General features: G+C 48.2%; 1 protein-coding gene across 1 annotated transcript in view; it reads left to right on the top strand.

Moving 5' to 3' along the window:
• LOC147730901 (kelch-like protein 31) overlaps positions 1-27,402 on the top strand; it is an 81,080-nt gene extending 53,678 nt beyond the window's left edge. The window contains exon 3 of the mRNA XM_086955793.1: positions 25,234-27,402. Within this exon, the coding sequence (XP_086811919.1) occupies positions 25,234-25,966 (733 nt within the window). The 3' untranslated portion in view covers positions 25,967-27,402. The remainder of the gene's footprint in view (positions 1-25,233) is intronic.
• Positions 27,403-27,739: the final 337 nt, after the last annotated feature.

Genomic DNA, 27,739 nt, shown 5'->3' with positions numbered 1-27,739 from the left:
GCAAAGTCGTGTAATCACCCTTTGCTGTAGATATAGTATACCTATATCTAACCCTAAAATGGACACCCAGATTCCTATCAGTCACTCCTATGGCAGGCCTTAACAATCCTGAAGGCAGAGTGCTTGGAATCGTGTGAGATGGTGCTCTGGCATGAGCTGAGCCTGTCTGCAGCTTGCGGAATCAAGTCCTAATAGCTGTTCCATGATATCGCATACCATATACTCTTAAGTGCATTATAATCCTCGCGGTTAAATGCTATCTTTGGTATTGCTTTATCAAAACATGTCGAGTAAGGTGTCATACGAATTGGAATACTAACCCCTCGCCAATTCTGGCGACGGGGTTAGCATTCCACCCTTCTAGAGGGACACGACATGTATGTAACTGTGAACCCCGGTTAAAGTTAAACGAAGCCTCAGCTCCACAAAATGGATGCTGCCACCACAGACACGAGTCTGACCCCCTGCAGCTGGGAGTCCTTCCAGCGAGGGGAGCCTGGACAAAGGGTTTCCTGTCAGGGGCGGTGCTAGCACCGTCCCAGACATGGTTTTGTGTATCCTGGGTAGGCAGGGCTTTACAGGAAGGTGACTGCTGAGTGGCACCCCGGCGCTCACTACGCATAGGCCGGTCAGAACCAGTTCCAGGGGCACACCAGCCCCTGGCCTGGGGAAAGTCCGGCATGGCAGAGGGGTGTAACCACCCCCCTCCTAGTCCCACCCATAGGCAGGACCTAGTCACCGGGTCAGCCCCCTTTTTTAGTATAAAGATGGGAGCGGGCCCCCTGTTCAAATGAGATCATCTGTGGAATCAAGACCCGACTTTCTGCGAAAGGCATCAAGATTTCCTTCTTCAAGATTCTCCCTTGTGGCTAAGGAGTAGTCACCCTGCATCAAGTGGGCACCATCCTAAGAACACTGCGGTCTGCTGCAAGTCCTTCTTCACGAATCCGACGACCCAGCTCGACGAGACCCGGCTTCCCTGGCACCTCTGACCTCTACTCACCTCTACAGCAAAGCTGAGAACTGTGAGTGCGACGAGACCTCGAGGGACCGACGATCGCCAAGACTGCACGACTTCTTTGCAACAAGCCCACCGTGTGCTCCACTGGTGAGTGCTTTGGGGTCCGAGAAGCCCCAACCCTGAGCAGCTCCAGCACCGAAGATCAGCCCTCCAGCATCTCCACGATCTGCGTGGGGCCCTTCTGCTTTTGCGTGCTCACCGCGCTGTGTGGCTACTAGCCGGCTGGCTTGTGGCCTTCTTCACGACGCCCGACGACATCACTGCTGCTGGTCTGGTTGCTCCAGGCTGGCCCTTGCTTCCTTGCAACAGAGAAGCACCCGGACCCTCCTGGTCCACTCCAGACGCCATTTTGAGTCCACCGCGTGGGCTTGAATTTGCCAAGGCTTTGTTGCCCAATCCTGGGCCCAGCGATGCCGACAGCTTCAATCTTCGTGGGACAGCTCGCTCCTCCATCCTGGTCGCCGACAACGCCTCCTGGTCCGTGAGATCTGCGAGCACAGCGTCACCCACTCACCTAGTCGAGGTGACTACCATCCGGTGCCCTCCTGGTGCCACCTGACTACTGGCTAGTAGTCTCGAACTTGGTCCCCTCTGCTTTCAGGTGTCATCTTCCTTCGATCCAGGCTTGGATCCATCGAACTTTCTTCACTGGTCGCCTGCCAGCAACTTCTTTCTTCCAGGCTCCTGGTCCGTCTACGAGGATTCCCGACGTCTTTTGAGACCTATGCAGCTGCAGCCCCTGGGCTAGGTAACTTCGGCATTTGGGTGCCCCAGCATAGCCTCACTATCCAAGGGTCAGAATCCACTTTCGTTTTCCTCCTACCAGGTCGGGTTCGCCCGAGAACACTAACTTTGTCTTTACTAGCTACCATAGACTTTGTCCCGCATCACGCGTGAGAGTGCACACTCTGCACCCGAGTCCCCTGGGTCTCCTAGAAGTAATCTGAAGATTCTATAGTCAAGATCTAGCGATTCGAAAGCCTATTAGTACTGTACTTACCTGCTAGTAATTTCGCATTCCACTTTCAGAATATATATTTTTCCGTGCCCCTCGGGCATTTGTATATACTGTGCTAACTTAAGTATTTTCGTAAGAGTTTTGTTTTGTGCTTAGTACCCTGTCCTCATAAAGAGTACAGGGCTGTTGTGAATCTTAATAAATAACTTGTTTATTTTCATAACACTTGTGTGGTGTCCTTTCACTTGGTGTTCAAGGGGTATATGTGTGGTAAACAGCTGGCTTAACACGCCCTCTCGAGTCTTTAGCCTTAGACTGCTCGTATCCACGCTACTAGGATAGCTGGTCTATAAGGTTGACTTACAACCAATCATCAATAAGGGTTGCTGGACTGATACATAGTGTTCACTAGAATAGTGAGCACTGCATATCAGGCCACCTTCTCACATTGGTGAGCAGCGGTTGGGATCTGAGCTTGCTGTTGTTTTACCACACGTATCCTAAGAATATCTTGTTGAAAGATCACATAAGTACTGTTAGGTACATATAACTAAGCTTAGAATACTCTGAGTTCTACTGAACCAGCTGTTGCAGCTCCTCAAGGCTTAGCACACCTTGGCTGCAACTCTTAGCAAGGGATCAGTAGGCAAACACATAGTGTAGGTAGGTGCATCACTTACACCACACTAGAAACAGTATGTCAGACAAAGGAGGAAACTCTGAGTCTCCCCTTGTGTCAGTGGACCCTCCACAGGTCCTCCCTTCCAGATATACTGTGCTTAGCTTCCATGAGTTACGACAGGTGTGTACCTCTAGGAAGATTAAGCAGGGGTCTAACCCCACAACTGCCTTTCTGATTGGTCTCTTAGAGACTTATGATGCCAGAAAAGCTGAGAAACTTCTTAGCTCTTCTAATCCAGATGGAGGTATGCCTCCCCTTGAGGGAACCAGAGGAGACCCTGACCTAATCCATCTCTCAGCTGAGACTGAAGAGGGGGAGGAGGATGAGGATCCCTCTGGGGATGAGACAGACAAGGGACAGGTAGAAGTCAGCAGACTAACCAGGTCCAACTTAAGCAGACATGAGATGAGTACTGGGGGACCCCTGGGGCCACTCTCAGGTCAGCTTAACATTGGGAATGGACGAGCTAGGTCTCTATCCAGAGGCTCTGGCAGATCCCTTCAAACTAATGGCTCTCAACACTCCTCTCAGAAGGGGATGACATCCCCTCAGAAGAGAGTGTATGAAGCTAAAGAAAGGGCAGCCAATCTGAGGATTGAAAGGGAAGAACTTGCCCTGGCCAAAGAGAGGCTTGCCTTTGCTAGAGAGCAACAGTTAAGTGGGGTAGTCCCCACTGGTGGCAGCATTGTACCTAGCAATAGGGAAAGGAGTTTTGATACAAAACACCTGGGTAAGATAGTGCCCCCCTTTAAACAAGGGGATGACATCCACAAATGGATTACTGCTCTGGAGAGGGCCTGCACTGTGCAAGGTGTTCCCCAGAGTCAGTGGGCAGCTATCTTGTGGCTCTCCTTTGAAGGTAAAGGTAGAGATAAGCTCCTCACTACAAGAGTGGAGGATGCTAACAATTACCAAGTCTTGAAAAATACACTGGTTGATGGGTTTGGCCTAACCACTGAGCAGTACAGGGTGCTGTTCAGGGATACCCAGAAAACTCAGTCTCAAGATTGGTCTGACTTTGTAGATTGTGCCACTAAGGCTTTTGAGGGCTGGTTGCTGTGCAGTAAGGTTACTGATTATAAAGGATTGTACAATTTGATGATGAGAGAACAAATTTTAAACAATTGTCAGAACCAGTTGTTGCATCAGCATCTTGTTGACTCAGATCTGACCTCTCCCCAAGAATTGGGAAAGAAGGCAGACAGATGGGTCAGAACAAGAGTTAAACAGAACCAGGGCCAGAATCAAGGTGGTCAGAAGAAAGCAGACCAGAAGGGTAAAGATTCTAAGGGGGAACAAAATGACCAGAAGTCTTCGACAGGTCCCCAACAACCCAAAGAGGGTGGGGGTCAGGCTCCCCAAAAGAAGAAAGAAGGCCAATCTAAGAGGTGGTGCCAATACTGCAAAAGTAAAACTCACTGGTTTAGTGAGTGCACCAAGAAAGGAGGAGGGCAGACTTCTGCCACTGCAGCCCCTAAGGCACCTGTGCCCCCTAGTACAGTCAGCAGTGGTTGTGCACCTCCCAAGGGTTTAGTAGGGTTAACCCTGGGTTCTGAGGGGAGTGACAACTTAGTTGGCACCCTCACTCAGGCTGTCCTTGTTTGTACAGGGGATGTGGATATGTCCCCTGATATAAGTCCCAATACTTTGGGCAAATACAGACAGACACCTTTCATTAATGAAAAAATGGCTCAGGCCTATAGGGACACTTGTGCCAGTGTCACAATGGTGACACCTAACTTTGTGGACCCTGGACAGATCATGCCAGGTACAGAATTCCTGGTGACCAATGCAAGCAATGTCACTACCAATCACAGTATGGCAATTGTAGCTTTCTCCTGGGGAGGGGTAACTGGCCAAAAGAAGGTTGTAGTTAGTTCAGACCTCCCAGTGGATTGTTTGTTGGGCAATGATTTGGAGTCATCACAATGGTCAGAAGTGGAGCAGAGGACTCACATGGAAATGTTAGGCTTGCCAGCACATGTGTTTGCTGTGACCAGGTCACAGGTCAGGAAATGCCCCACTGAACAGGTGCTGGATCCTGGAACAATGGACCAGACACCTTCCAAGAAGAAGAGCAGTAGGGTTAAGGCTGTGCCTTCCCCCTTGCCCCAGGTTGTGGATCAAGTCTCAGAGGAGGCTGACCTACAGGAATTGAGGGAAACGGAGCCTAAAGAGTTTGAACTTGATCAAGTTGAATTCTTGGGTTCAGGGGGACCCTCAAGGGAAGACCTGGGGAAGGACCAGTTAGACTGCCCTTCTCTTGAACCCCTCAGACAGCAGGCTGCTGCTGAGGCTGCTGGGAACGCCACAGGTACCCACAAGGTATACTGGGAAGATGGACTCCTGTACACTGAAGCAAGAGACCCCAAGCCTGGCATGACCAGGAGGCTGGTTGTACCCTTGTCTCAGAGAGGTTTCCTCCTTACCTTGGCCCATGAGATTCCCTTAGCAGGTCACTTAGGCCAGACAAAGACTTGGGACAGGCTTGTCTCACACTTTCACTGGCCTCACATGAATGAGGATACCAAGGAGTTTTGTCGCTCCTGTGTCACTTGCCAAGCCAGTGGTAAGTCAGGTGGCACAACAAAGGCCCCCCTTATACCAATGCCTGTGGTGGGGGTGCCCTTTGAAAGAGTGGGGATTGACATTGTTGGTCCAATGGAACCCCAGACAGCATCAGGGCACAAGTTTATACTGGTGGTAGTGGATCATGCCACCAGGTATCCTGAAGCTATTCCACTTAGGACCACTACAGCACCTGTAGTGGCAAGGGCCCTAGTTGGAGTGTTCTCCAGAGTGGGCTTCCCCAAGGAGGTTGTCTCTGACAGAGGTGCAAACTTCATGTCAAGCTACTTAACTGCTATGTGGAAGGAATATGGTGTCAACTACAAGTTCACTACACCCTATCATCCACAATGCAATGGGCTTGTTGAAAGGTTCAACAGGACCCTAAAAGGGATGATTCATGGACTACCTGAAAAGCTCAGGCGTAGATGGGATGTCCTGATTCCCTGCCTTCTGTTTGCTTACAGAGAGGTCCCACAAAAAGGGGTTGGCTACAGCCCTTTTGAACTTTTGTATGGGCATCCTGTGAGAGGCCCCCTGTGTTTGGTGAAGGAAGGATGGGAGAGACCTCTCAAAAAGCCTGCAACCAACATAGTGGACTATGTACTTGGTCTCTGCTCCAGGATGGCTGAGTATATGGAGAAGGCATCTGAAAACCTTAAGGCCAGTCAAGAACTTCAAAAAGCTTGGCATGACCAAAAGGCTGTCCTGACTGTTTACCAGCCTGGACAGAAGGTGTGGGTGTTGGAGCCAGTGGCCCCAGCAGCACTCAAAGACAAATGGTCTGGGCCCCACACAATTCTTGAGCAAAAGGGAGAGGTCACCTACCTGGTGGACCTTGGAACTCTCAGGAGCCCCCACAGGGTACTCCATGTCAACAGGCTCAAAGCATATGTCGACAGGAAGGACATGAGCTTGCTCATGGCCATAGATGAGGGACAGGAGGAAGAGAGTGACCCTCTCCCAGACCTGCTCACTCAGAATCCTGATGATGGGTCAGTAGATGGTGTTGTCTTTTGTGGCAGCCTCTCTGAACATCAACAGAAAGACTGTAAACAGGTTCTTCAGTCTTTCAGACATATGTTCTCTCTGACACCCAGTCAGACCAATTGGTGTACCCATGAGGTTGACACTGGTGACAGCTTGCCAGTTAAGAGTAAAATCTACAGGCAGCCTGATCATGTTAGAGACTGCATAAAAACGGAAGTGCAGAAAATGTTGGAGTTGGGAGTTATTGAACCCTCAGATAGCCCTTGGGCTAGTCCAGTAGTTCTAGTGCCAAAACCTCACACCCAGGATGGTAAGAGAGAGATGAGGTTCTGCGTAGACTACAGGGGTCTCAATGCAGTCACTAAGACTGATGCCCACCCAATACCAAGGGCAGATGAACTTATAGATAGATTGGCTTCTGCCAACTACTTAAGTACATTTGACCTGACAGCTGGGTATTGGCAAATCAGGTTAGCTGAGGATGCCAAGCCCAAGACAGCATTTTCAACCCCTGGTGGACATTATCAATTTGTGGTAATGCCCTTTGGTCTGAAAAATGCACCTGCCACCTTCCAAAGGTTGGTGAATCAAGTCCTCACTGGGCTGGATGACTTCTGTGCAGCATATCTAGATGATATTGCTGTCTTTAGCTCCACCTGGGAGGATCACCTGGTCCACCTGAGGAAAGTGTTAGAGGCTCTGCAAGCAGCAGGCCTCACTATCAAGGCCACCAAGTGCCAGATAGGCCAGACACAGGTTGTATACCTGGGCCACCTTGTAGGTGGAGGCCAGGTTCAGCCACTGGAGAGTAAAATACAGTCAATCAGGGACTGGGCTCCTCCAACCACCCAGACTCAGGTTCGAGCTTTCTTGGGCCTGACTGGTTACTACAGAAAGTTTGTCAGGAACTATGGATCAATTGTGACTCCATTAAATGAACTGACAAGTAAGAAAATGCCAAAAAAGGTTCAGTGGACAGCAGGCTGTCAAAAAGCATTCGATGACCTAAAGCAGGCCATGTGCACAGCACCTATCCTTAAGAGTCCAGACTACTCCAAACCATTCATTGTCCAAACAGATGCTTCTGAGTTGGGTGTGGGAGCTGTTCTTTCTCAACTGAATTTTGATGGTCAAGACCAGCCCATTGCTTTTATAAGCAGGAGGCTGACCCCCAGAGAGAAGAATTGGTCAGCTATTGAGAGGGAGGCCTTTGCTGTGGTTTGGGCCCTGAAGAAGCTGAGGCCATACTTGTTTGGCACTCACTTCAAGATTCAGACTGACCATAAGCCCCTCTTGTGGCTAAATCAGATGAAGGGTGAAAACCCCAAACTGCTTAGGTGGTCCATTTCCCTACAGGGGATGGACTTTACAGTGGAACATAGACCTGGTACTGATCATGGCAATGCCGATGGGCTCTCCAGATATTTCCACTTAGAACAAGAAGACTCACCTGGTCAAGGTTAGCTTATTGTCCCAAGGTTTGGGGGGGGGGGGGTCATGTAGGAGAGTAGGGTCTGCAATCCCATGATCACCCAGATTTTTTGCTTTTGTTTCACTGGTTTACGACTTTCTCTGGCTGTGGGCCTGCCAATCAGACCCACAGCCTGGCTGTTCTCTCTCTAAATTACAACATGTACCCTAGGTGCATTTACCAATTGGTACTGGGCCACCTTATCAGACCCTGTAACTCAGGGCATAGGTGTACCCAGGGCTGCCAGGGGCTGCAGCATGTATTATGCCACCCCTGGCTGGCCTCCTAAATTTGACACAACTGGCTGCATGACAGCTGGGGCAAAGTCGTGTAATCACCCTTTGCTGCAGATATAGTATACCTATATCTAACCCTAAAATGGACACCCAGATTCCTATCAGTCACTCCTATGGCAGGCCTTAACAATCCTGAAGGCAGAGTGCTTGGAATCGTGTGAGATGGTGCTCTGGCATGAGCTGAGCCTGTCTGCAGCTTGCGGAATCAAGTCCTAATAGCTGTTCCATGATATCGCATACCATATACTCTTAAGTGCATTATAATCCTCGCGGTTAAATGCTATCTTTGGTATTGCTTTATCAAAACATGTCGAGTAAGGTGTCATACGAATTGGAATACTAACCCCTCGCCAATTCTGGTGACGGGGTTAGCATTCCACCCTTCTAGAGGGACACGACATGTATGTAACTGTGAACCCCGGTTAAAGTTAAACGAAGCCACAGCTCCACAAAATGGATGCTTCCACCACAGACACGAGTCTGACCCCCTGCAGCTGGGAGTCCTTCCAGCGAGGGGAGCCTGGACAAAGGGTTTCCTGTCAGGGGCGGTGCTAGCACCGTCCCAGACATGGTTTTGTGTATCCTGGGTAGGCAGGGCTTTACAGGAAGGTGACTGCTGAGAGGCACCCCGGTGCTCACTACGCATAGGCCGGTCAGAACCAGTTCCAGGGGCACACCAGCCCCTGGCCTGGGGAAAGTCCGGCATGGCAGAGGGGTGTAACCACCCCCCTCCTAGTCCCACCCATAGGCAGGACCTAGTCACCGGGTCAGCCCCCTTTTTTAGTATAAAGATGGGAGCGGGCCCCCTGTTCAAATTAGATCATCTTTGGAATCAAGATCCGACTTTCTGCGAAAGGCATCAAGATTTCCTTCTTCAAGATTCTCCCTTGTGGCTAAGGAGTAGTCACCCTGCATCAAGCGGGCACCATCCTAAGAACACTGCGGTCTGCTGCAAGTCCTTCTTCACGAATCCGACGACCCAGCTCAACGAGACCCGGCTTCCCTGGCACCTCTGACCTCTACTCACCTCTACAGCAAAGCTGTGAGTGCGACGAGACCTCGAGGGACCGACGATCGCCAAGACTGCACGACTTCTTTGCAACAAGCCCACCGTGTGCTCCACTGGTGAGTGCTTTGGGGTCCGAGAATCCCCAACCCTGAGCAGCTCCAGCACCGAAGATCAGCCCTCCAGCATCTCCACGATCTGCGTGGGGCCCTTCTGCTTTTGAGTGCTCACCGCGCTGTGTGGCTACTAGCCGGCTGGCTTGTGGCCTTCTTCACGACGCCCGACGACATCACTGCTGCTGGTCTGGTTGCTCCAGGCTGGCCCTTGCTTCCTTGCAACAGAGAAGCACCCCGGACCCTCCTGGTCCACTCCAGACACCATTTTGAGTCCACCGCGTGGGCTTGAATTTGCCAAGGCTTTGTTGCCCAATCCTGGGTCCAGCGACGCTGACAGCTTCAATCTTCGTGGGACAGCTCGCTCCTCCATCCTGGTCGCCGACAACGCCTCCTGGTCCGTGAGATCTGCGAGCACAGCGTCACCCACTCACCTAGTCGAGGTGACTACCATCCGGTGCCCTCCTGGTGCCACCTGACTACTGGCTAGTAGTCTCGAACTTGGTCCCCTCTGCTTTCAGGTGTCATCTTCCTTTGATCCAGGCTTGGATCCATCGAACTTTCTTCACTGGTCGCCGGCCAGCAACTTCTTTCTTCCAGGCTCCTGGTCCGTCTACGAGGATTCCCGATGTCTTTTGAGACCTATGCAGCTGCAGCCCCTGGGCTAGGTAACTTCGGCATTTCGTTGCCCCAGCATAGCCTCACTATCCAAGGGTCAGAATCCACTTTCGTTTTCCTCCTACCAGGTCGGGTTCGCCCGAGAACACTAACTTTGTCTTTACTAGCTACCATAGACTTTGTCCCGCATCACGCGTGAGAGTGCACACTCTGCACCCGAGTCCCCTGGGTCTCCTAGAAGTAATCTGAAGATTCTATAGTCAAGATCTAGCGATTCCAAAGCCTATTAGTACTGTACTTACCTGCTAGTAATTTCGCATTCCACTTTCAGAGTATATGGTTTTCCGTGCCCCTCGGGCATTTGTATATACTGTGCTAACTTAAGTATTTTCGTAAGAGTTTTGTTTTGTGCTTAGTACCCTGTCCTCATAAAGAGTACAGGGCTGTTGTGAATCTTAATAAATGGTGTTCAAGGGGTATATGTGTGGTAAACAGCTGGCTTAACACGCCCTCTCGAGTCTTTAGCCTTAGACTGCTCGTATCCACGCTACTAGGATAGCTGGTCTATAAGGTTGACTTACAACCAATCATCAATAAGGGTTGCTGGACTGATACATAGTGTTCACTAGAATAGTGAGCACTGCATATCAGGCCACCTTCTCACACATGCCAGAAGTCGAGAACAAGGGGTTCAGTGTCCAGCGTGAGCACGAACAAGCCTTGGAACAGCAACAGGCGTGGTAAACAAAGAAGGTGCAGTGTTGGGACAAGCAAGATCCAAGCGACTCATAAAATGCAGGAGTATCAAAGCAGGACCTAAGCAAGCAGGGGTGCCCAATGAAGCCAAAGAAGACCCTTCAGAGGACCCACTGGCCGAAGACGCAGGAGTCGCAAAAGGACCTCTAACAGCTCACGAAAGATGAAGGCCCACAGTGCAGAAGATGCGAGGAGGATGAGGATCTTGGCAGGAAAAGATGCTGAAGGCTGGAGCTTATTGTAACCTGAAGATTTCAGGAGTACAGAGTCAACAATCCTTGGCAACAGCAAGTCAGCACGGTGCTCAGAGGTTCTGTTCCAGCGGTTTGGACGAGGGATACTGGCCAAAAACTTGCTGAGAGGACAGTGCAGGCCTCAAGGGAGTTGTAGAAGCACCTGTAAATAAAGGGACCCCCTCTAAAAGGTAAATGAGGTCAGGGAGGGAGAGGAAAAAACAAAACAATTGACACTAGAACAGCTCCCCTAAGACCTATATTTCTTTGTCAGAGATTGAATCTCATATGGGTTGAAATACAAATCAAACTGAGCATTATTTTGACATTTTAATACGACAATACATGTTCTGCTTTTTATAAAAATTCGTTTTATTGCTCATTCTTATTGAGTTTAATCTATTGTTTGTCAATACATGTTATTTTATAATTTTTTTGGTCACTAAGAAGACTCATTTTTTAAAAACATTTTATAATACACAAATAAATACACCTAATAAAATACAACATAAGGTGACTATGGCGACCCTCAACGGAAAACTCAACCCAAGGTCAGACACATTCAATCCTCACACACTCACAATCATACAGGACACCTATACACATTTGGGTATAAGGAACTCAAAGATGTAACACGTTTTCAATGGATGGATTCGATGACAGAAACCAAAAGGTCTGGGCGCATGTGGTCTACGCGCGTTTCGGTGGAGTAGCAAAACCATGAACCACCTTCATCAGGACCTCGCCCAAATAGGATAAAGTGTCGCCAAAACAATTCACATAGGGGGTACTAGTTAAAATTGAGTTTGAAACTCATTATGATGTATAATCGATATAAGGGAGAACTAGACAACAGAGTCTATACCGTGTCTGGCTTGCCGTCCTCTAGTAATGATGGATGGGAGGTGCCACTATATACATTTTTAGATATATTGTACGTCCTCGACCTCAATACAAAAGATTTGAAAAGTATGTGCTGTGTTGTTAGTTCTTGTTCACTCTGCCCATGAGTGAACTTCACTCTGAGCCATTATAATGCGGGATCCTTATAGTGATTTCTTAATCCGCTTAACAGGATAAAACCAACATGGCCGTATCTGCTCCTTCAGCAACGTCTTCTGCATACAACTGAAAAATGCAGAAGCACCACCTATCTTTCTGACCCTTTCGGAGTCCGTAGGGCATCAGGAGCAGCAGACTGGTCAGCTTGATTTTTGCGCCAGCAGATGCAGGGGTGACTACTTCACTCCAAGGGAGAGTACTTTGAGTGTCCTTGATGTCCCTGAATGGAGCACAGACGATACAGAAGATTGGCAGGATGATGAGACCTGCAGCAGCAGGGGTCTTCCTTGGTGCAGTCTCTGTTCCTAGGCGAAGTCTAATGAAGTTCAAAGTGCCCAGACGGTGGAAGAGCTGGACAAAGGGGAGGATTCTCCCATGCACTGTTCCCAATAAGGTGCGTGTGCCCGCGCACGCACCTCTCTTCCTGTGAGCGCGCACTCCCGTGTATGGAGCGCACACACAAAGGGCATCCTAAGTGAGAATTTCCACCGCCGCTTTAAAACGCGAGCGGCGCGAAAAGCAGGTTTGTTTGGGGCACATGCTGTGCGTGGAACACTCTGGGCTTTAGTTTAAGTATTCATGTTAATCACAGCCCCTTCACAAGCTGTGATTAACATGAATACCTAAACAAAAGCCCAGAGTGTTCCCCGCACCGAGCTACTAACAGAAGAGTAGAGCACGTTTAAATACGCAGCATGTAAGTACACGCTGTGTTTTTAAACTTGTTCTACCCTTTTGTTGGTAGAGCGTGGTGCAGGAAAGTCTGTGGACTTTTGTTTAAGTATTCATGTTAATCACAGCCCCTTCACGAGTTGTGATTAACATGAATGCTTAAACAAAAGCCCAGAGACTTCCCCGCACCGCGATTTACAAGTGCTTAATTTGTAAAATAAGTGCCTGGGCCAAACCATACTCAGAAAATGTAACAGAGTACCTAGCTGCCAAGGTTTCAGATTGCTATGTGTGAAATTTGTTTAATGTCAGTGCAATTATGAGTGACATTTCAACGATCATCAGTGACAATTTCTTGAGCGCCAAACCAAGCAATGAAGTTCATGGGAATGGCTAAATATTACAAATTATACCCTTTTGAGCAGTGAGAAACTCTAAAAAGATATTGGAACTGCTGCAGAGCACCTGAAATTAAAGGTACCTTTTGATCACAAAAAGTCTTCTTTTTCAAACTAGGTGTTCTTTGTATTCGGGGATTTGTATACCCACGCATTATAATAGGAAAGGAGAAAACTATTAGGGAGATTCTACTTTACCTCGGGGCAAAGGAGTCAGAGTGCACAGCACAGAATGCTGACAGCCTGCAACGCTGGTCTCTGGTGCAGAGACAAGTACAGTAGCACAATGATGTCTTTTAAAGACAGTATTGGGACGCCTGCTCACAGCGTGAACGGAGTAACGGACAGGTGTGCCTCAGCACCGGGCGGGCTGGCAGAGTGGCAGACAAACAGTTAGCAGATCCTGCTTTAGCCAGCCTTTGCCCACTGGGCCCTTCTTGCTTCTCCCAATCAATCAGGTGCAGAGCAAATGTGGACTAATGGACGCTCTGTCCCACGTGGGACCCAGACAAAACTGGATGTGAGGCCCCAAAAACATGGACGTCAGGCAGCTGTCTAAATAATTAAAGTTAAAGAGTCAACAATCAGCTGACTCGCGGACTCCATAGCCGGGCATTGAAGCCTTAAAATGAGGCATAAAACTTTGTTAACAGCTAAGATGCACGCTATGGTGATCTTTATTTCAAATACGACTCAACTCAACCCTAAAAATCATTCACTCCAAGCAATGCGGTCCGTCCCAGTCAGCGCGCAACTACCTGCCCACCCCGTGGCACAGATGAGCTGCCTAATTAAGAGTCAACACACAGGCAACCCTATAAAAATAATTACCCTAGGCGGTCGGCCCCGGTCAGCGTGCCACTAGCCCAGCCCTGCAGCCAGCGGCCCAGATCATATCACCTGCGGGGCTGTCACAGAGTTACACCAGGCTCTGACACCGCTGCACTGAAAGAAATTGGACCAATACCATCAATCGCTCACCCCTACTGGCCCAATTCGAGTTTTGTTAAGTTGTATGTCGCAGCTGAAAATTAAGTGATCACCAGACACACACTAAGACTTCAGCTGTAAGATAGACAGTGCAAGCAGGTGAAGATCTCAGCACGCTAATATAATTCAAACCACATTTTATTAGAAGAGGTTGTTAATATAGCACCAATAGGTACTTTTCACCTCTGGCTTTAAAACAGATGGTCTCTCTAGGGGAAGACCAGAGATTCTCATACGCAATCTTATCCAGTCGATTTACAATAGTCCAAAGCAAGGTGATCTTACAGGCCCCAGGCAGCCCCAGAACACCTTCTAAGGTGCTACAAAATGGTATCAGCTCTGGGACTACCCATAGCCTCTGCCAATACAACAGCAGTTTTAACCCAGCTATGCTATTAATGCATGTAAGGACAAGTGGGGCACTGACTGGTAGATTATTTAAGCTCCTCATAAATCAGTTAGCTCAAGAGCTCCGGAGTTCTCCACTATACAAAGTAGCCTTAGGGCCTGACGGTCATAGATTTCAAGAGTTGGAATTATCGGGCAAAATAAAAAGCAGAATAAGGGGAGAGGGGATAAAACAAGTATTTGTATTTGTATTTTGAATTTGTATAGCGCGTAAATCACCGATAGGTCTCATAGCGCTTGCAGAAATTAAGGAGAGAGATATGATAGAAAGATTGCCCAAGGTTTAAAAGAGCCATGTTTTCAGGTTCTTATGGAATGTTTTCTCGTTTGTATCGGCTCTGATAGATAATGGTAAGGTGTTCCATATTGCAGGGCCCATCTTTGAAAAACATCTGTCCCCATTTTTGACCGTTCGTACTTTTGGCACTATTAGCAGGAGTTTGTCTGAGGATCGGAGGGTTCTGGATGGACAGTACTTCTTAAGTTTTTTTTTCCAGGTATTTTGGTCCCTGGCCATTTATGGATTTGTGAACTAAGCAGCAGATTTTGAATTTGATGTGCTTCCTTAAGGGGAGCCAGTGCAGATTTTTTAAGCATGGGGCAGATGAAGTACGAGGTGGGAGGTCTAAGTCCAATCTGGCTGCTGTATTTTGGAGGGTCTGAAGTTTGGTAAGGGAACTTTCCTTGATATCCGCTAGTAATGCATTTCCATAGTCCAGTCAGCTTATAATTAAGCCCTGCACTAGGGGTTTGCGGGACGACTGGGGTATCCATTTAAAAACCTTTCTAAGGCTACGCAATATTCCTACACTAGCGTGCACTACTTTGTTTACAAGGGAGGACATCGATAATTTGTCATCAATGGTGACTCCCAAATTCCTTACTGAGTTTTTCGGGGCAGGACAGTGGCCACCATTCATCTGTCCAATATTTATTCGCATTTCCGAATAGCATTATTTCTGTCTTCCCTGCTTTAAGCAATGAGTAGTTGTTTGACATCCAGTTTTTTATGGAGAGCATGCACTGTTGGAATCTGAGCTTTGTATTTGAGGGGTTAGGGCCAAAGGTGATTCGGAGCTGAATGTCGTCTCGTAAGACACTGTATCGAAACCATAAGCTCTGATCACCTTAGCCAGTGGGCACAGATAAATGTTAAAAAGGGTGCGGCTTAGTATTGACCCCTGAGGGACACCCTTATCGTTGTCTACACTGGCTGAGGTGAAAGCTCACGTTTTAACCCTTGATTTCCTGCCAGTTAGGTAGCTTTGGATCCACCGTAAGGCGGAGCCCTCGACACCGATCTCCACCAGACGCTCTAACAGAATACTGTGTGAGATGGTGTCGAAGGCTGCCGACAGATCGAGTAGTACCAGGATGGCCGATTGTCTAGCGTCCATTGTCAGACGAATGTTGTCTACTACTTCAAGTAAGGCTGTCTCGGTGCTATGGAAAGCTCTGAAACCTGACTGAGAAGTATCCAGTAGCTTGTTATCTTCCAAGTGTTAGGTTAACTGTTTGTTTATTTGTGATTCCATGATTTTCCCAAAGAGGGGTAAAAGGGCAATAGGGGGGTAGTTTAGGGGTTGTTTAGGTTCGGCGTTATTCTTTTTTTTACTTGGTCTGATTATAGCCTCTTTCCATATTGTTCGAAAATGGATTGGGCTAGTGAGAGATTCAAAGTTGCAGTTATTTCAGTAATAATGTCCGGAGCTATTTTGGTCAGGATCTGGGCCGACGCTGGATCTGCTGGGGACCCTGATTTGGTTTTACTCATAGTGGCCATTACTTCTACCTCGGAGTGTGTGAAATTCTTGAAGAACATTTTTCGATAATTGCTGTTCTTTGTGTGATATGGTTATTGACCTTTTGCCGGTGGCAGGTGTGGTTTGTGTGGGAAATAATTTGGGTATATCATTTATTTTATCTCTGAAATAGATGGAAAGGACATTTGCCCACTCTTGGGACTCTGTGCTTGGGGGGTTACATGACGAAGGTTTAGTGAACTCTTTTACTATTGAGTAGAGTTCTTTATGTGAGTTTCCAGCTTGATTAATTCTGGTTCCAAGATAGGCTTTCTTTGCAGATGCTATTTGGTCCATTTTTTTTTTTTTTAAATATATTTTTATTGCAGGAATTAGTAAATCGTTACAATATCGACCAGCATCATATCATAAACAATATCAGCGGAACACAACCCTCTGTCCCCCCACCGTAAGTTCCGTACACAGCCATCCGGCCCGCAACCCTGGGGTCGGGCGGCGAAATTCAATGGGGGCTCAGCAGGATGCTTGAGCTGGTCCGGATGATCCACTGTCCGTCCTCTGCTTTTCCATGCTATTTGGTCCATATAGTCTTTATGTAGAGTTTTGTATATTTGTTTGTCCAATAGATTTTTGGTTTTTTGCCATTGTCGCTCGGCTGTTCTTGTGGCCTTTTTAACTATTTTTAAATTCGGCGTAAACCAGGGGGATCGTTTATTGGAACTTTTGGTTGCCTGTTTATGGGCAATGGAGTCTAGGGCTGCAGTGATTGCCAGATCAAGATCACTGGCCGCCTGATTTGGTTCGGTAAGTTGGGTCATTTGGGGGGAGGAAAAATTACTTGAGAATGAGTCCAGGAAAATTTTATTCCAAGGCCGGCTCATTTTCACTTCCTTTCGATGGGATGGTTGGGTGGAGTTTACAACGATGTTAAACTTGATTATAGAGTGGTCTGACCATATAACCGGATAGAGCTCGGTGATCTGGATTTCCTAAGTATTTGTAAATATGAGGTCCAGGGTATGTCCAGCGTTATGTGTAGGACCGGTCTCTAATAGAGTCAAGCCTAATGAATTGATACTTGTGATCAACTCGGTGGTGTGTAGATCTTGACGCAATTCAGCATGGTGATTAAAGTCCCCCATTAGGAGGAAGTTCTTGCAGGCTAGGACGTGAGGAGCTAAGATATCTAATAGTTGTGCGGCAAAATTAGTTTTATTTCCAGGGGGTCTGTAGACTAAAGCTCCTTTCTAAGACTCTTTGTTATTTAGGTCTAGAGAAAAGATGAGGATTTCGCCCCAACGTACTATGTGTGAGTCGATCATGTGAAGTTTCATGGAGGATTTATAGACAACTGCTGTGCCCCCGCCCTTCTTGCTCGTTCTATCTAGTCTGGAGATGTTGTAGTCAGCAGGAAGGCCAATAGCTATGTCTGGGGTGGATGTCTCTTGGAGCCAAGTTTCTGTGATGAAAAAGAGATCGGACTTTTCTTGATCTAATAGTGCCCATATTTCGAGGGAGTGTTTTGGGAGAGAACTGGCGTTACCATACAGGCAATTGAACTGTTTGGGATGGGATAGCAGGGTCTGGTTCTGGTTTTGATTGGTTTTATTATGTGGAGAAGTGTTAAATGAGAGGAGCTCTGATCAGGTATGTCTAAGAGTTGGCATAATGGGCGGTCTGGTTGTAAACTGGCAGGGGGATTGGCGATGGTCGGGCGCGGACAGACGCAGACGGGCTTGCCTTTGGCACGCTACCGGCGCGCCACTGCGCGTGTCCGCTCGCGCACTCTCTTTTATCCCAGAGTGGGCGAGACCGCAGCAACAGTGAGTACGGAGCGCTAACCGGTGTCAGGGACTGGAAGTGAGTATGGCTTGTGATTGAGCCCCTCAGTACAATCGGCACACGCCGCGACGGACCAGGGGTACACCAGTTGAAAGTAGGTAGGTATGTGCAGTTTGCAAGTTGCTTTCAGTTAAAATAATACAGTTTTGAAGTTTCGCCGCAAGTTTAAAATCAGGGGTTGGAGTCAAGAGCTACCTTTCAATTCTGTCTCCTACGATGTTGTAGTGGTATTTCTGGCTGCGCGCGTCCGCTCAGCGCACTCTCTTTTATCCCAGAGTGGGCAGGACCGCAGCAGCAGTAAGTATGGAGCGCTAACCTGTGTCAGGGACCGGAAGTGTGTCTGGCTGGTGATTGAGCCCCTCCGTACAATCGGCACACGCCGTGATGGACCAGGGGTACACCAGGTGAAAGTAGGCAGGTATGTGCAGTTTGCAAGTTGCTTTCAGTTAAAATAATACAGTTTTGAAGTTTCGCCGCAAGTTTAAAATCAGGGGTTAGAGTCAAGAGCTACCTTTCAATTCTGTCTCCTACGATGTTGTAGTGGTATTTCTGGCTGCGCGCGTCCGCTCGGCGTAATCTCTTTTATCTCAGAGTGGGCGGGACCGCAGCAGCAGTGCGTATGGAGCGCTAACCGGTGTCAGGGACCGGAAGTGAGTCTGGCTGGTGATTGAGCCCCTCTGTACAATCGGCTAACGCCGTGACGGACCAGGGGTACACCAGGTGAAAGTAGGCAGGTATGTGCAGTTTGCAAGTTGCTTTCAGTTAAAATAATACAGTTTTGAAGTTTCGCTGCAAGTTTAAAATCAGGGGTTAGAGTCAAGAGCTACCTTTCAATTCTGTCTCCTACGATGTTGTAGTGGTATTTCTGGGTGCACGTGTCCGCTCGGCGCACTCTCTTTTATCCCAGACTGGGCGGGACCGCAGCAGCAGTGAGTATGAAGTGCTAACCGGTGTCAGGGACCGGAAGTGAGTCTGGCTGGTGATTGAGCCCCTCTGTACAATTGGCACACGCCGTGACGGACCAGGGGTACACCAGGTGAAAGTAGGCAGGTATGTGCAGTTTGCAAGTTGCTTTCAGTTAAAATAATACAGTTTTGAAGTTTAGCCGCAAGTTTAAAATCAGGGGTTAGAGTCAAGAGCTACCTTTCAATTCTGTCTCCTACGAGGTTGTAGTGGTATTTCTGGCTGCGCGCGTCCGCTCGGCGCACTCTCTTTTATCCCAGAGTGGGCGGTACCGCAGCAGCAGTGAGTATGGAGCGCTAACCGGTGTCAGGGACCAGAAGTGAGTCTGGCTGGTGATTGAGCCCCTCTGTACAATCGGCACACGGCGTGACGGACCAGGGGTACACCAGGTGAAAGTAGGCAGGTATGTGCAGTTTGCAAGTTGCTTTCAGTTAAAATAATTCAGTTTTGAAGTTTCGCTGCAAGTTTAAAATCAGGGGTTAGAGTCAAGAGCTACCTTTCAATTCTGTCTCCTACGAGGTTGTAGTGGTATTTCTGGCTGCGCCCGTCCGCTCAGCGCACTCTCTTTTATCCCAGACTGGGCGGGACCGCAGCAGCAGTAAGTATGGAGCGCTAACCGGTGTCAGGGACCGGAAGTGAGTCTGGCTGGTGATTGAGCCCCTCTGTACAATCGGCTAACGCCGTGACGGACCAGGGGTACACCAGGTGAAATTAGGCAGGTATGTGCAGTTTGCAAGTTGCTTTCAGTTAAAATAATACAGTTTTGAAGTTTCGCTGCAAGTTTAAAATCAGGGGTTAGAGTCAAGAGCTACCTTCCAATTCTGTCTCCTACGATGTTGTAGTGGTATTTCTGGGTGCACGCGTCCGCTCGGCGCACTCTCTTTTATCCCAGACTGGGCGGGACCGCAGCAGCAGTGAGTATGAAGTGCTAACCGGTGTCAGGGACCGGAAATGAGTCTGGCTGGTGATTGAGCCCCTCCGTACAATTGGCACACGCCGTGACGGACCAGGGGTACACCAGGTGAAAGTAGGCAGGTATGTGCAGTTTGCAAGTTGCTTTCAGTTAAAATAATACAGTTTTGAAGTTTAGCCGCAAGTTTAAAATCAGGGGTTAGAGTCAAGAGCTACCTTTCAATTCTGTCTCCTACGATGTTGTAGTGGTATTTCTGGCTGCCCCCGTCCGCTCAGCGCACTCTCTTTTATCCCAGACTGGGCGGGACCGCAGCAGCAGTAAGTATGGAGCGCTAACCGGTGTCAGGGACCGGAAGTGTGTCTGGCTGGTGATTGAGCCCCTCCGTACAATCGGCACACGCCGTGACGAACCAGGGGTACACCAGGTGAAAGTAGGCAGGTATGTGCAGTTTGCAAGTTGCTTTCAGTTAAAATAATACAGTTTTGAAGTTTAGCCGCAAGTTTAAAATCAGGGGTTAGAGTCAAGAGCTACCTTTCAATTCTGTCTCCTACAATGTTGTAGTGGTATTTCTGGCTGCGCGCGCCCGCTCGGCGCACTCTCTTTTATCCCAGAGTGGGCGGGACCGCAGCAGCAGTGAGTATGGAGCGCTAACCGGTGTCAGGGACCGGAAATGTGTCTGGCTGGTGATTGAGCCCCTCCGTACAATTGGCACACGCCGTGGCGGACCAGAGATACACCAGGTGAAAGTAGGCAGGTATGTGCAGTTTGCAAGTTGCTTTCATTTAAAATAATACAGTTTTGAAGTTTCGCTGCAAGTTTAAAATCAGGGGTTAGAGTCAAGAGCTACCTTTCAATTCTGTCTCCTACAATGTTGTAGTGGTATTTCTGGCTGCCAAGGCGATGATAGAAACAAAGATCACGTGTGATTGAAGGATCAGAAAAAAATAGAGAAAAGGAAGGAAAAGTTGGAAAAGAGAAAAAACAAGTAAGGAGATGAGAGGTGAGGACAGAAGAAGAGAAAAGCAAAAAGAAGAGGATGAGGGAAGCAATGGGAGGAGACAAAGACAAAAGGAGAAGCAAGACACATGAAAGAGAAAAGGAGAGAAAAAAGGGCTGGATTAGAAGGAGGCATAGAGTATTTTGGGGTCCACTGCCATTGATGTATCTTAAAATAACTATCTTTCAGACGGGCCTCCCTTAACCCTCAATAATGTTCTTCTAATAGCTCCTCTGAATCCCCCTTGAAGAATTGTGTCTGTAATTGCACTTCCCTCCGATTATGAAGTGCATTTGAGGTGGCTTGCAAGGAGATCTTAGCAATTGGAGTTGCATATAAGCCAGAATCCGTCCCACAATATTCCTTCCAGGTGAGTAGATATTAAAGAATTGGGGACTGTGGTGTGTAGATAAGTCATGGACCCAGTTTTCTACGTATTGGTATTGGGTGCACCAGTAGAACATGTCTCCATTGTTGGGTATGTGTGATATTATGAGATTGCACAAAGTCCTAGGAGGGTCTAACTAAAGTATGTAAGTTATCCCTGTCAGCTTGTAAGCTCTCCCCATCGCCCATCTAATTTCTTCTCCCCAATTTTATTCTGACCATTCCGTTATAATAGCATTTTCAGCTCAAGAACTGCACGTACTTCAGGCAGTCTATGGACCCTGAGCCGTTGGAGTCTTGTGCTTTTCTAAACCTGAAGTTTACCTGTGAAACCAATTCATGTCATGGCGTGTGTATCCAAATTGCAAATCTGCCTTAAGCCCCTTGGCGTGGGTTGTATGTGTGAAATGCACCATCTTTTCAGTTTTTTAAAGCAAAAGTTTGGAGTGCTATTTGGCGCTGTGCACAAGCGCAGTCTGGTTCCTGGCGCACACAGCCATGGCTGCAGTGCACAGAGACCCTACACTGCCGCACACAGAGGAAACAAATTAGAGGGAACATTGCTCCCATGTCCTTTGTTCAGTTGTGCACCAGAACAGGAGCCAATGGATCCCTGAACTGGCTCAAACTGGAGTATGCAAGGAGAGCACCAAATATGCCCTTCAAATCAGTCTGGTGGTGCTAGCAAGCGCCCCCACCCCAGCCCAATACAGTACGTCCTGTCTGGTAGGTGGTCACACCTCCCTGAGCCAGGAAACCAATTATTCTGCCTTCCCTGCTCGAGCTCAGCTCAGAAGCAGGAGGGCAGAATCATGTCTGTGGTCAGCAGCAGCACTAGCTTGCTGTTAAACCCTGAAAGGCTAGTACTGGGAATACAGGAGGGCACCCTAAGGGAACCCCCCAGTACATAGCATCCTACATCTAACACTGGAATCGGTGTTGGGAAGGATTCGAACATGTCTGATACCAAACATGATCGGTTTTGGTGCTGCCAATATATAGTTAGACATCTCATAATTGACTTGATGTCCACTTTATGTATTAAATGGTTGACTGCACTTTACAAAGCATGGAGAATCAACTTTGGGATTTGTAGATGGGCCCTGCTCATGCAGGTGTACCCTAACACTTGTAATCAAGCACCCTGCTCTCGGGACTGAAGAGCCTGCCATAGGGGTGACTTATAGGTTTTAAGTGTAGTGACCTCAGATATAAGGAAACTTATATCCATTATAAGTGGTGCTAGTACCAACTTACACAGGCTGCATTGGCAGGCTTGTAGTCACAGTTGGAGTGGTCTCTTATGGACGGCACAAAACATGCTGCAGCCTATGGAAGAACCTTGATGTGCCTATGCCCTGGGTACCTTAGTACCATATACTAGGGACTTACGGGGGTACACCAGTAGCCAATTGGGAAGGTACCAAAGTACTTACCACGGTCACATTTAAGGAGGAAGCACAGTGATTGGGGTCCTGATTAGCAGGATCCGGGTCAGACTAGTCAGAAAACAGAATAACACCAGCAAAATTGGGTGTGACCGTGAAAGTAGATCCTCCTTTCCTACATTGCCTCTCTCAAGGGGAAATGGCGCAGGTGTTCACGGACAACACTACCACCATTGGTATTGCAACAAACAGGACAGGGTGGGGCCATGGACTCTTTGTCAGGAGGCTCTCCACCTCTGGACATGGCTGGAACTTCAGGACATATCCCTGGTGGTTTAACACCTGGCGGGTTTTTAGAAAGCCATAGCAGACAAAGTCAGCCGTCTGCGCCTGGTCGATCAGAAATGGCATCTCGATTCGAATGTGGTGCAAGGACTCTTTCAGGGGTGGGGAGAACCTTGGTTAGATCTGTTAACCTCCGAAGAGGATGTGACTGTCAGCAGTATTGCGCATTGGAGTTTCTAAGGTGGCGCTCGCTCTGCGACGCTTTTCGTTGCGAGTGGAGCTAAGACTTCCTCTACGCCTTTCCGCCTATACCACTTCTGCTCAGAGTGCTCAAGAAGATCAAGCACAATAGGGCTCAAGTCATTCTTGTGGCTCCAGATTGGGCACAAAGAGTCTGGTAGTCCGACTTTCTGAGCATGGCCATCGATGCTCCGATCAGACTGCCCCTTCGGGAGGATCTTCTGTCACAGCAACAGTGGCTGGTTCTTCACCCGAACCTGTCCAGTCTCCACCTCTTTACATGGAGATTGAGCGGCGGCAGTTGACAGCTTTCAACCTTCCACCCGAAGTTTGTGATGTCATCTTGGCAGCTAGGCATCCCTCCACTAAAACGATGTACGCCTGTAGATTAAACAAATTTGTGGCATGGTGCACAGCAAATGCTGTTAACCACATTTTTGCCCCTCTGTCAGAGGTTCTCTTGTACATACTTTCTTTGGCCCAGCAGGGCTCTGCTTTGGGCACCCTAAAAGGTTATCCTGTACCTTTCTCTGTTTTTCCATGACTGCCAGATCAGCCTTCTTTATTCAAATCACCCATGGTTAGTAGATTCTTTAAGGGCCTTTCTCACTTGTTTCCTCTGCCTCCTTTCATAATGGCCCATTGGGATTAAAATTTGGTTTTAATCTTTCTTATGTGTGCTCCCTTCAAACCTCTTCATAGTTGTCTTCTCAGGCTGCTGACTCTCGAAACTGATTTCCTCATTGCCCTCACCTCTGCACGTAAAATTTGCGAGTTTCAGGCTCTATCTTCCAAGCCTCCTTACCTGTCTGTCCATCCAGATAAAGTGGTGCTTTGAACAAAACTTTTGTGCCTTCTAAAAGTGGCCACGCCCTTTTCGTGGGACATGCGTTGTCTTTTTATCTTTATCGTACCAAAGACTTCTGGGTGGATGATCAACTCTTCATTGGTTATGTGGGTACCAAGAAAGGTCGGGCTGTGCAAAAATGGACCAACTCTCAATAGCTTCTCCACTGTATTAAATTTGCTATGCATTGGTGACAAAGGAACCTCCTGTGGGGTTGCATGCTCACTCCACTAGAACTATATCGGACACAACTGCGTTAGTATGCGGAGTACCACTTCTTTGTGTCTGTCAGACAATGGCATGGGTATCTCTGCACACGTTTACCAGACATTACTGCCTGGATAGCGAAGTTTGGAGGGGCAGGTACTTTGCCCGTTTGGTCCTCCAGGACTTCCTGGTGTGAACTTTGTTGGGAGACCATCCTCCAGGGATGGTATTGCTGGGTTATCTATTCAAAGGTAAGGAATCTACAACTAATGGTTTCTATCAGATGAACAAGTTACTTACCTTCGGTAACGATGTATCTGGTAGAGACATATATTAGTTGTAGATTTCTTACTGCCCCACCCATCCTCCCCACTCTGTGAACTGATTTCTAGGGATAGGGATTTCCCAACAGGGTCCTAGCTTGGATGCACAAGTGGTCAGTGTCTTTCATGGCTCTGCGCTTCAGGCGTGAAAAGTTGTGTTAAGAACAGACGTCAGGGCGCATGGGCAGTATCTATATAGGTCCTGAGACGTCATCCCAGCGCCCATGATGCCGACGACGGACGAGGAGCCGACCGACGCCACCTAACGACGTGTAAAGGTATTGCTGATGAAAAATCTCTGGACCCAGACTGGCGCCTGGGGTAAATTCTTAGGTAAGGAATCTACAACTAATAAGGTCTCTACCAGATACATCCTTAACAAAGGTAAGCAACTTGTGCTTTTGCTGAACACTAGCCGAAAGGAGAGAAAACCCCAAATGCTTGTCCCCACACGCTACCATAGCAGAGCAGTGAGAGCCTGGAGACCTAAACGGGATCCTAGATCCTTCAGTCAGCCGCCACCTCTGGGCTTCCTGTATTTCAACAGCTTTAAAAGCAGGGATCAGGGTGTCTTGGGAGATCCCAGAGAGTGGTGCCTGACGTTTTCATGATGAAAGATATCAACTGCTTTCTCCATGAGCTATGCAATCAATTGGGGACGAACAATGTGTTCAGATGGGTGCAGTCGAGCATGACTTACATTGGAAGGGGAACATTTGGAAGGGGAGGAGTTACACCCTTCAGAATCCGACAAACTGTGATACTGAAAAATGACAGTAAATCAAGGTTACAGTCCTATAGGCACTAACAGTATTTCCCTTCTTTCCCTCTCCTAGGTATGACCCCCGTTTCAACAGCTGGCTGCACCTGGCCCACATGCTACAGAAGCGGACACACTTCAGCCTCCATGCCTACAACGGTCTCCTTTTCGCCTGTGGTGGGCGTAATGCAGAAGGTCCCTTGGCATCCACCGAGTGCTACATCCCCTCTGTGAATAGCTGGCAGATCAAGGCAGCCATGGATGCTCCCCGCTGCTGTCATGCTGGCACCATCATCGGTGGCAAGATCCTCATTACTGGTGGTTACGTCAACAACACCTATTCTCGCACAGTCTGTAACTACGAGCCAGACACAGATGTGTGGCGAGACCGTGCTGGCCTCAGCACACCGCGGGGGTGGCACTGCGCAGCTACTCTTGGTGACCGGGCCTATGTCTTGGGGGGCAGCCAGCAGGGCCCCCGTGGAGAGAGCATTGGTGTAATGCTAGTGGAATCCTACAATCCCACCACTGGTCAGTGGAGCTGCGTTGCCCCACTACCCACAGGAGTAAGCACCGCCGGAGTAGCTGTGCTTGGCGGGGGCCTCTATATAGTAGGAGGCTGGAATGAAAATGGAAAGAGGTACACAAAGTGTGTGCAGAGCTACAACCCAGATCTGAATGAGTGGACAGAGGTAGCAGAGTTACCAGAAGCATCGGTAGGTCTATCCTGCTGCGCCATCACTCTTCCCCGCCTTCACAAGGGGGACTCCAGGGCCAGTTCCCTGGTGTCTGTGGCTGTCAGCTTATAATGAGGGCTGAGCACTAGAGCAACTCAAAGGCCTGCCACCATAACTACAAAGCAGGCTGAAAGGCATGTCTAAAGGCACTTTGAGACCCAGCAGGACCACGGAAATCCTAGTAGATACCATTTCACTGAGAGGATATTCACCCAGGGAAGATGCACCACAAACAAACAGCTTTATGGTGCCTACAATAATAAACCTGGTGTCTCACAGAACCTGCTGCCCTTATTCACTCAAAGCCCTGGCTACTTGTAATGGGCTCACCTTCAGAATCTGTTCTTATCCAAATTATCCACAAACCAGAAGTTCAACTCCCAAATATAATGACCAGCTAAGAAAATAGAGCTGCACAATAAGACATACACGTCTTAAAGGGTAGGATTTCCCAATATAAAAACCCATGTGTAAAGTGGGTTCTTCCCAATATAAAATCTAACAATGGGTCTGCTTTATTCCAAGTACATATGTTCTGTCTACAGAAGAAAGGCGGATCCTCTTATATAATCCCTCAAGAAAATGTGAACATTTTTGAGCATAGACAGTCTCATAACAGAGTGAATGAGAACTTCCCAATGTAGAGACATTTTGGGAAAAGGGGATAGGACTTCCCCCCGTTACCATCCTAAGTGTCTTGATCTTCTCATGAAAAAGAGGGGGGAGCGCACTTCCTAAATTTATGAAGATATCACGACAAAGGGACACTACCCATTATCTAGACTGCCTTGCAAAAATGAAGGGAAATTCCTATTACATAAACCGTCTCAAGAATAGTGGGTACCTTCTCAACCTGTAGATCCTGTGGCACCTTGAAAATTATACACCACCCATGAAAGGAGGAAGTACATCCCGACATGACTCATCTGAAAAAATAGGGCTGGACACTACCCAAGTAGTAAAGAGCAAAGAGAGAAGCATTTCTTACAAGATATATTCTCCCAGCACACCTCCAAATCAGTACACTTTTACCCTAACCATAATACAAAGCAACAGGTAGCCTACGACTTCCAACAGAAGGGACCATCTCTCCCAGCAGAAATGAACAGTCCACCTCTGGCCTTTCACCAATCCTCAGCATATCTCTCAAGAAAGGGCCCACGTCCTAATAAAGAGACACTGCCCACGTCAACTTCTTCAACGACAAGCCTAAAAGCCACTCGCCAACAGCAAGAAGGTAGCTTCCTGTATGTTCTAGCAACGCCACCCCTTACGTCACAGAGAACACATCCCGGAAGTGACATCGTTGCCATACAGCGTCAGGACTCAGGAGTTCGTGACAGTAAACGTCCTGCGGAAGGAGTGTGCGCTGTAAACAAGAGCAAAGAAACTCTAGAAATCTGAATTTTATGTGGAAAAAAAACTCGGATGCATTGCGCATATTTAAACCAGATGGTCGGAGAGGAGGCTGCGATGATCTGCAGTTGATTAAATTGGATTCAAATTCATGCCTTGTCTTGAATACTTTCTTAAGCACCCCTCGTGGCAGTATATATGTATATCAGCTCCAGCATTGACGTCAGTCGAAGTTAGGTTGAGTTCGGCAAAAAGGCCCTTGTTTATGGTTGTGTGAGTTTTTTATCGCATAGGCCAAGAGAGCAGCACAGCTGCAGTGTGAAAGAATCCTCTGACGCCTGCTGTACACCCCGGGGACGGCAGCGCAGAGTCGCACCAGCTGCACACACCACAATTAATAAGGACCTGAAAACATTACCAAGCGTGCTGCCGAGTCAGGGGGGCATATCATTATGCCAAGCTCCCCTTACGCCAAGGGACTTGAGTTAC

This window comes from Lissotriton vulgaris, chromosome 2_1 (assembly GCF_964263255.1).
Source record: "Lissotriton vulgaris chromosome 2_1, aLisVul1.2, whole genome shotgun sequence".
NCBI classification, from domain to species: domain Eukaryota; kingdom Metazoa; phylum Chordata; class Amphibia; order Caudata; family Salamandridae; genus Lissotriton; species Lissotriton vulgaris.
This window is presented reverse-complemented; position numbering and strand designations above follow the sequence as displayed.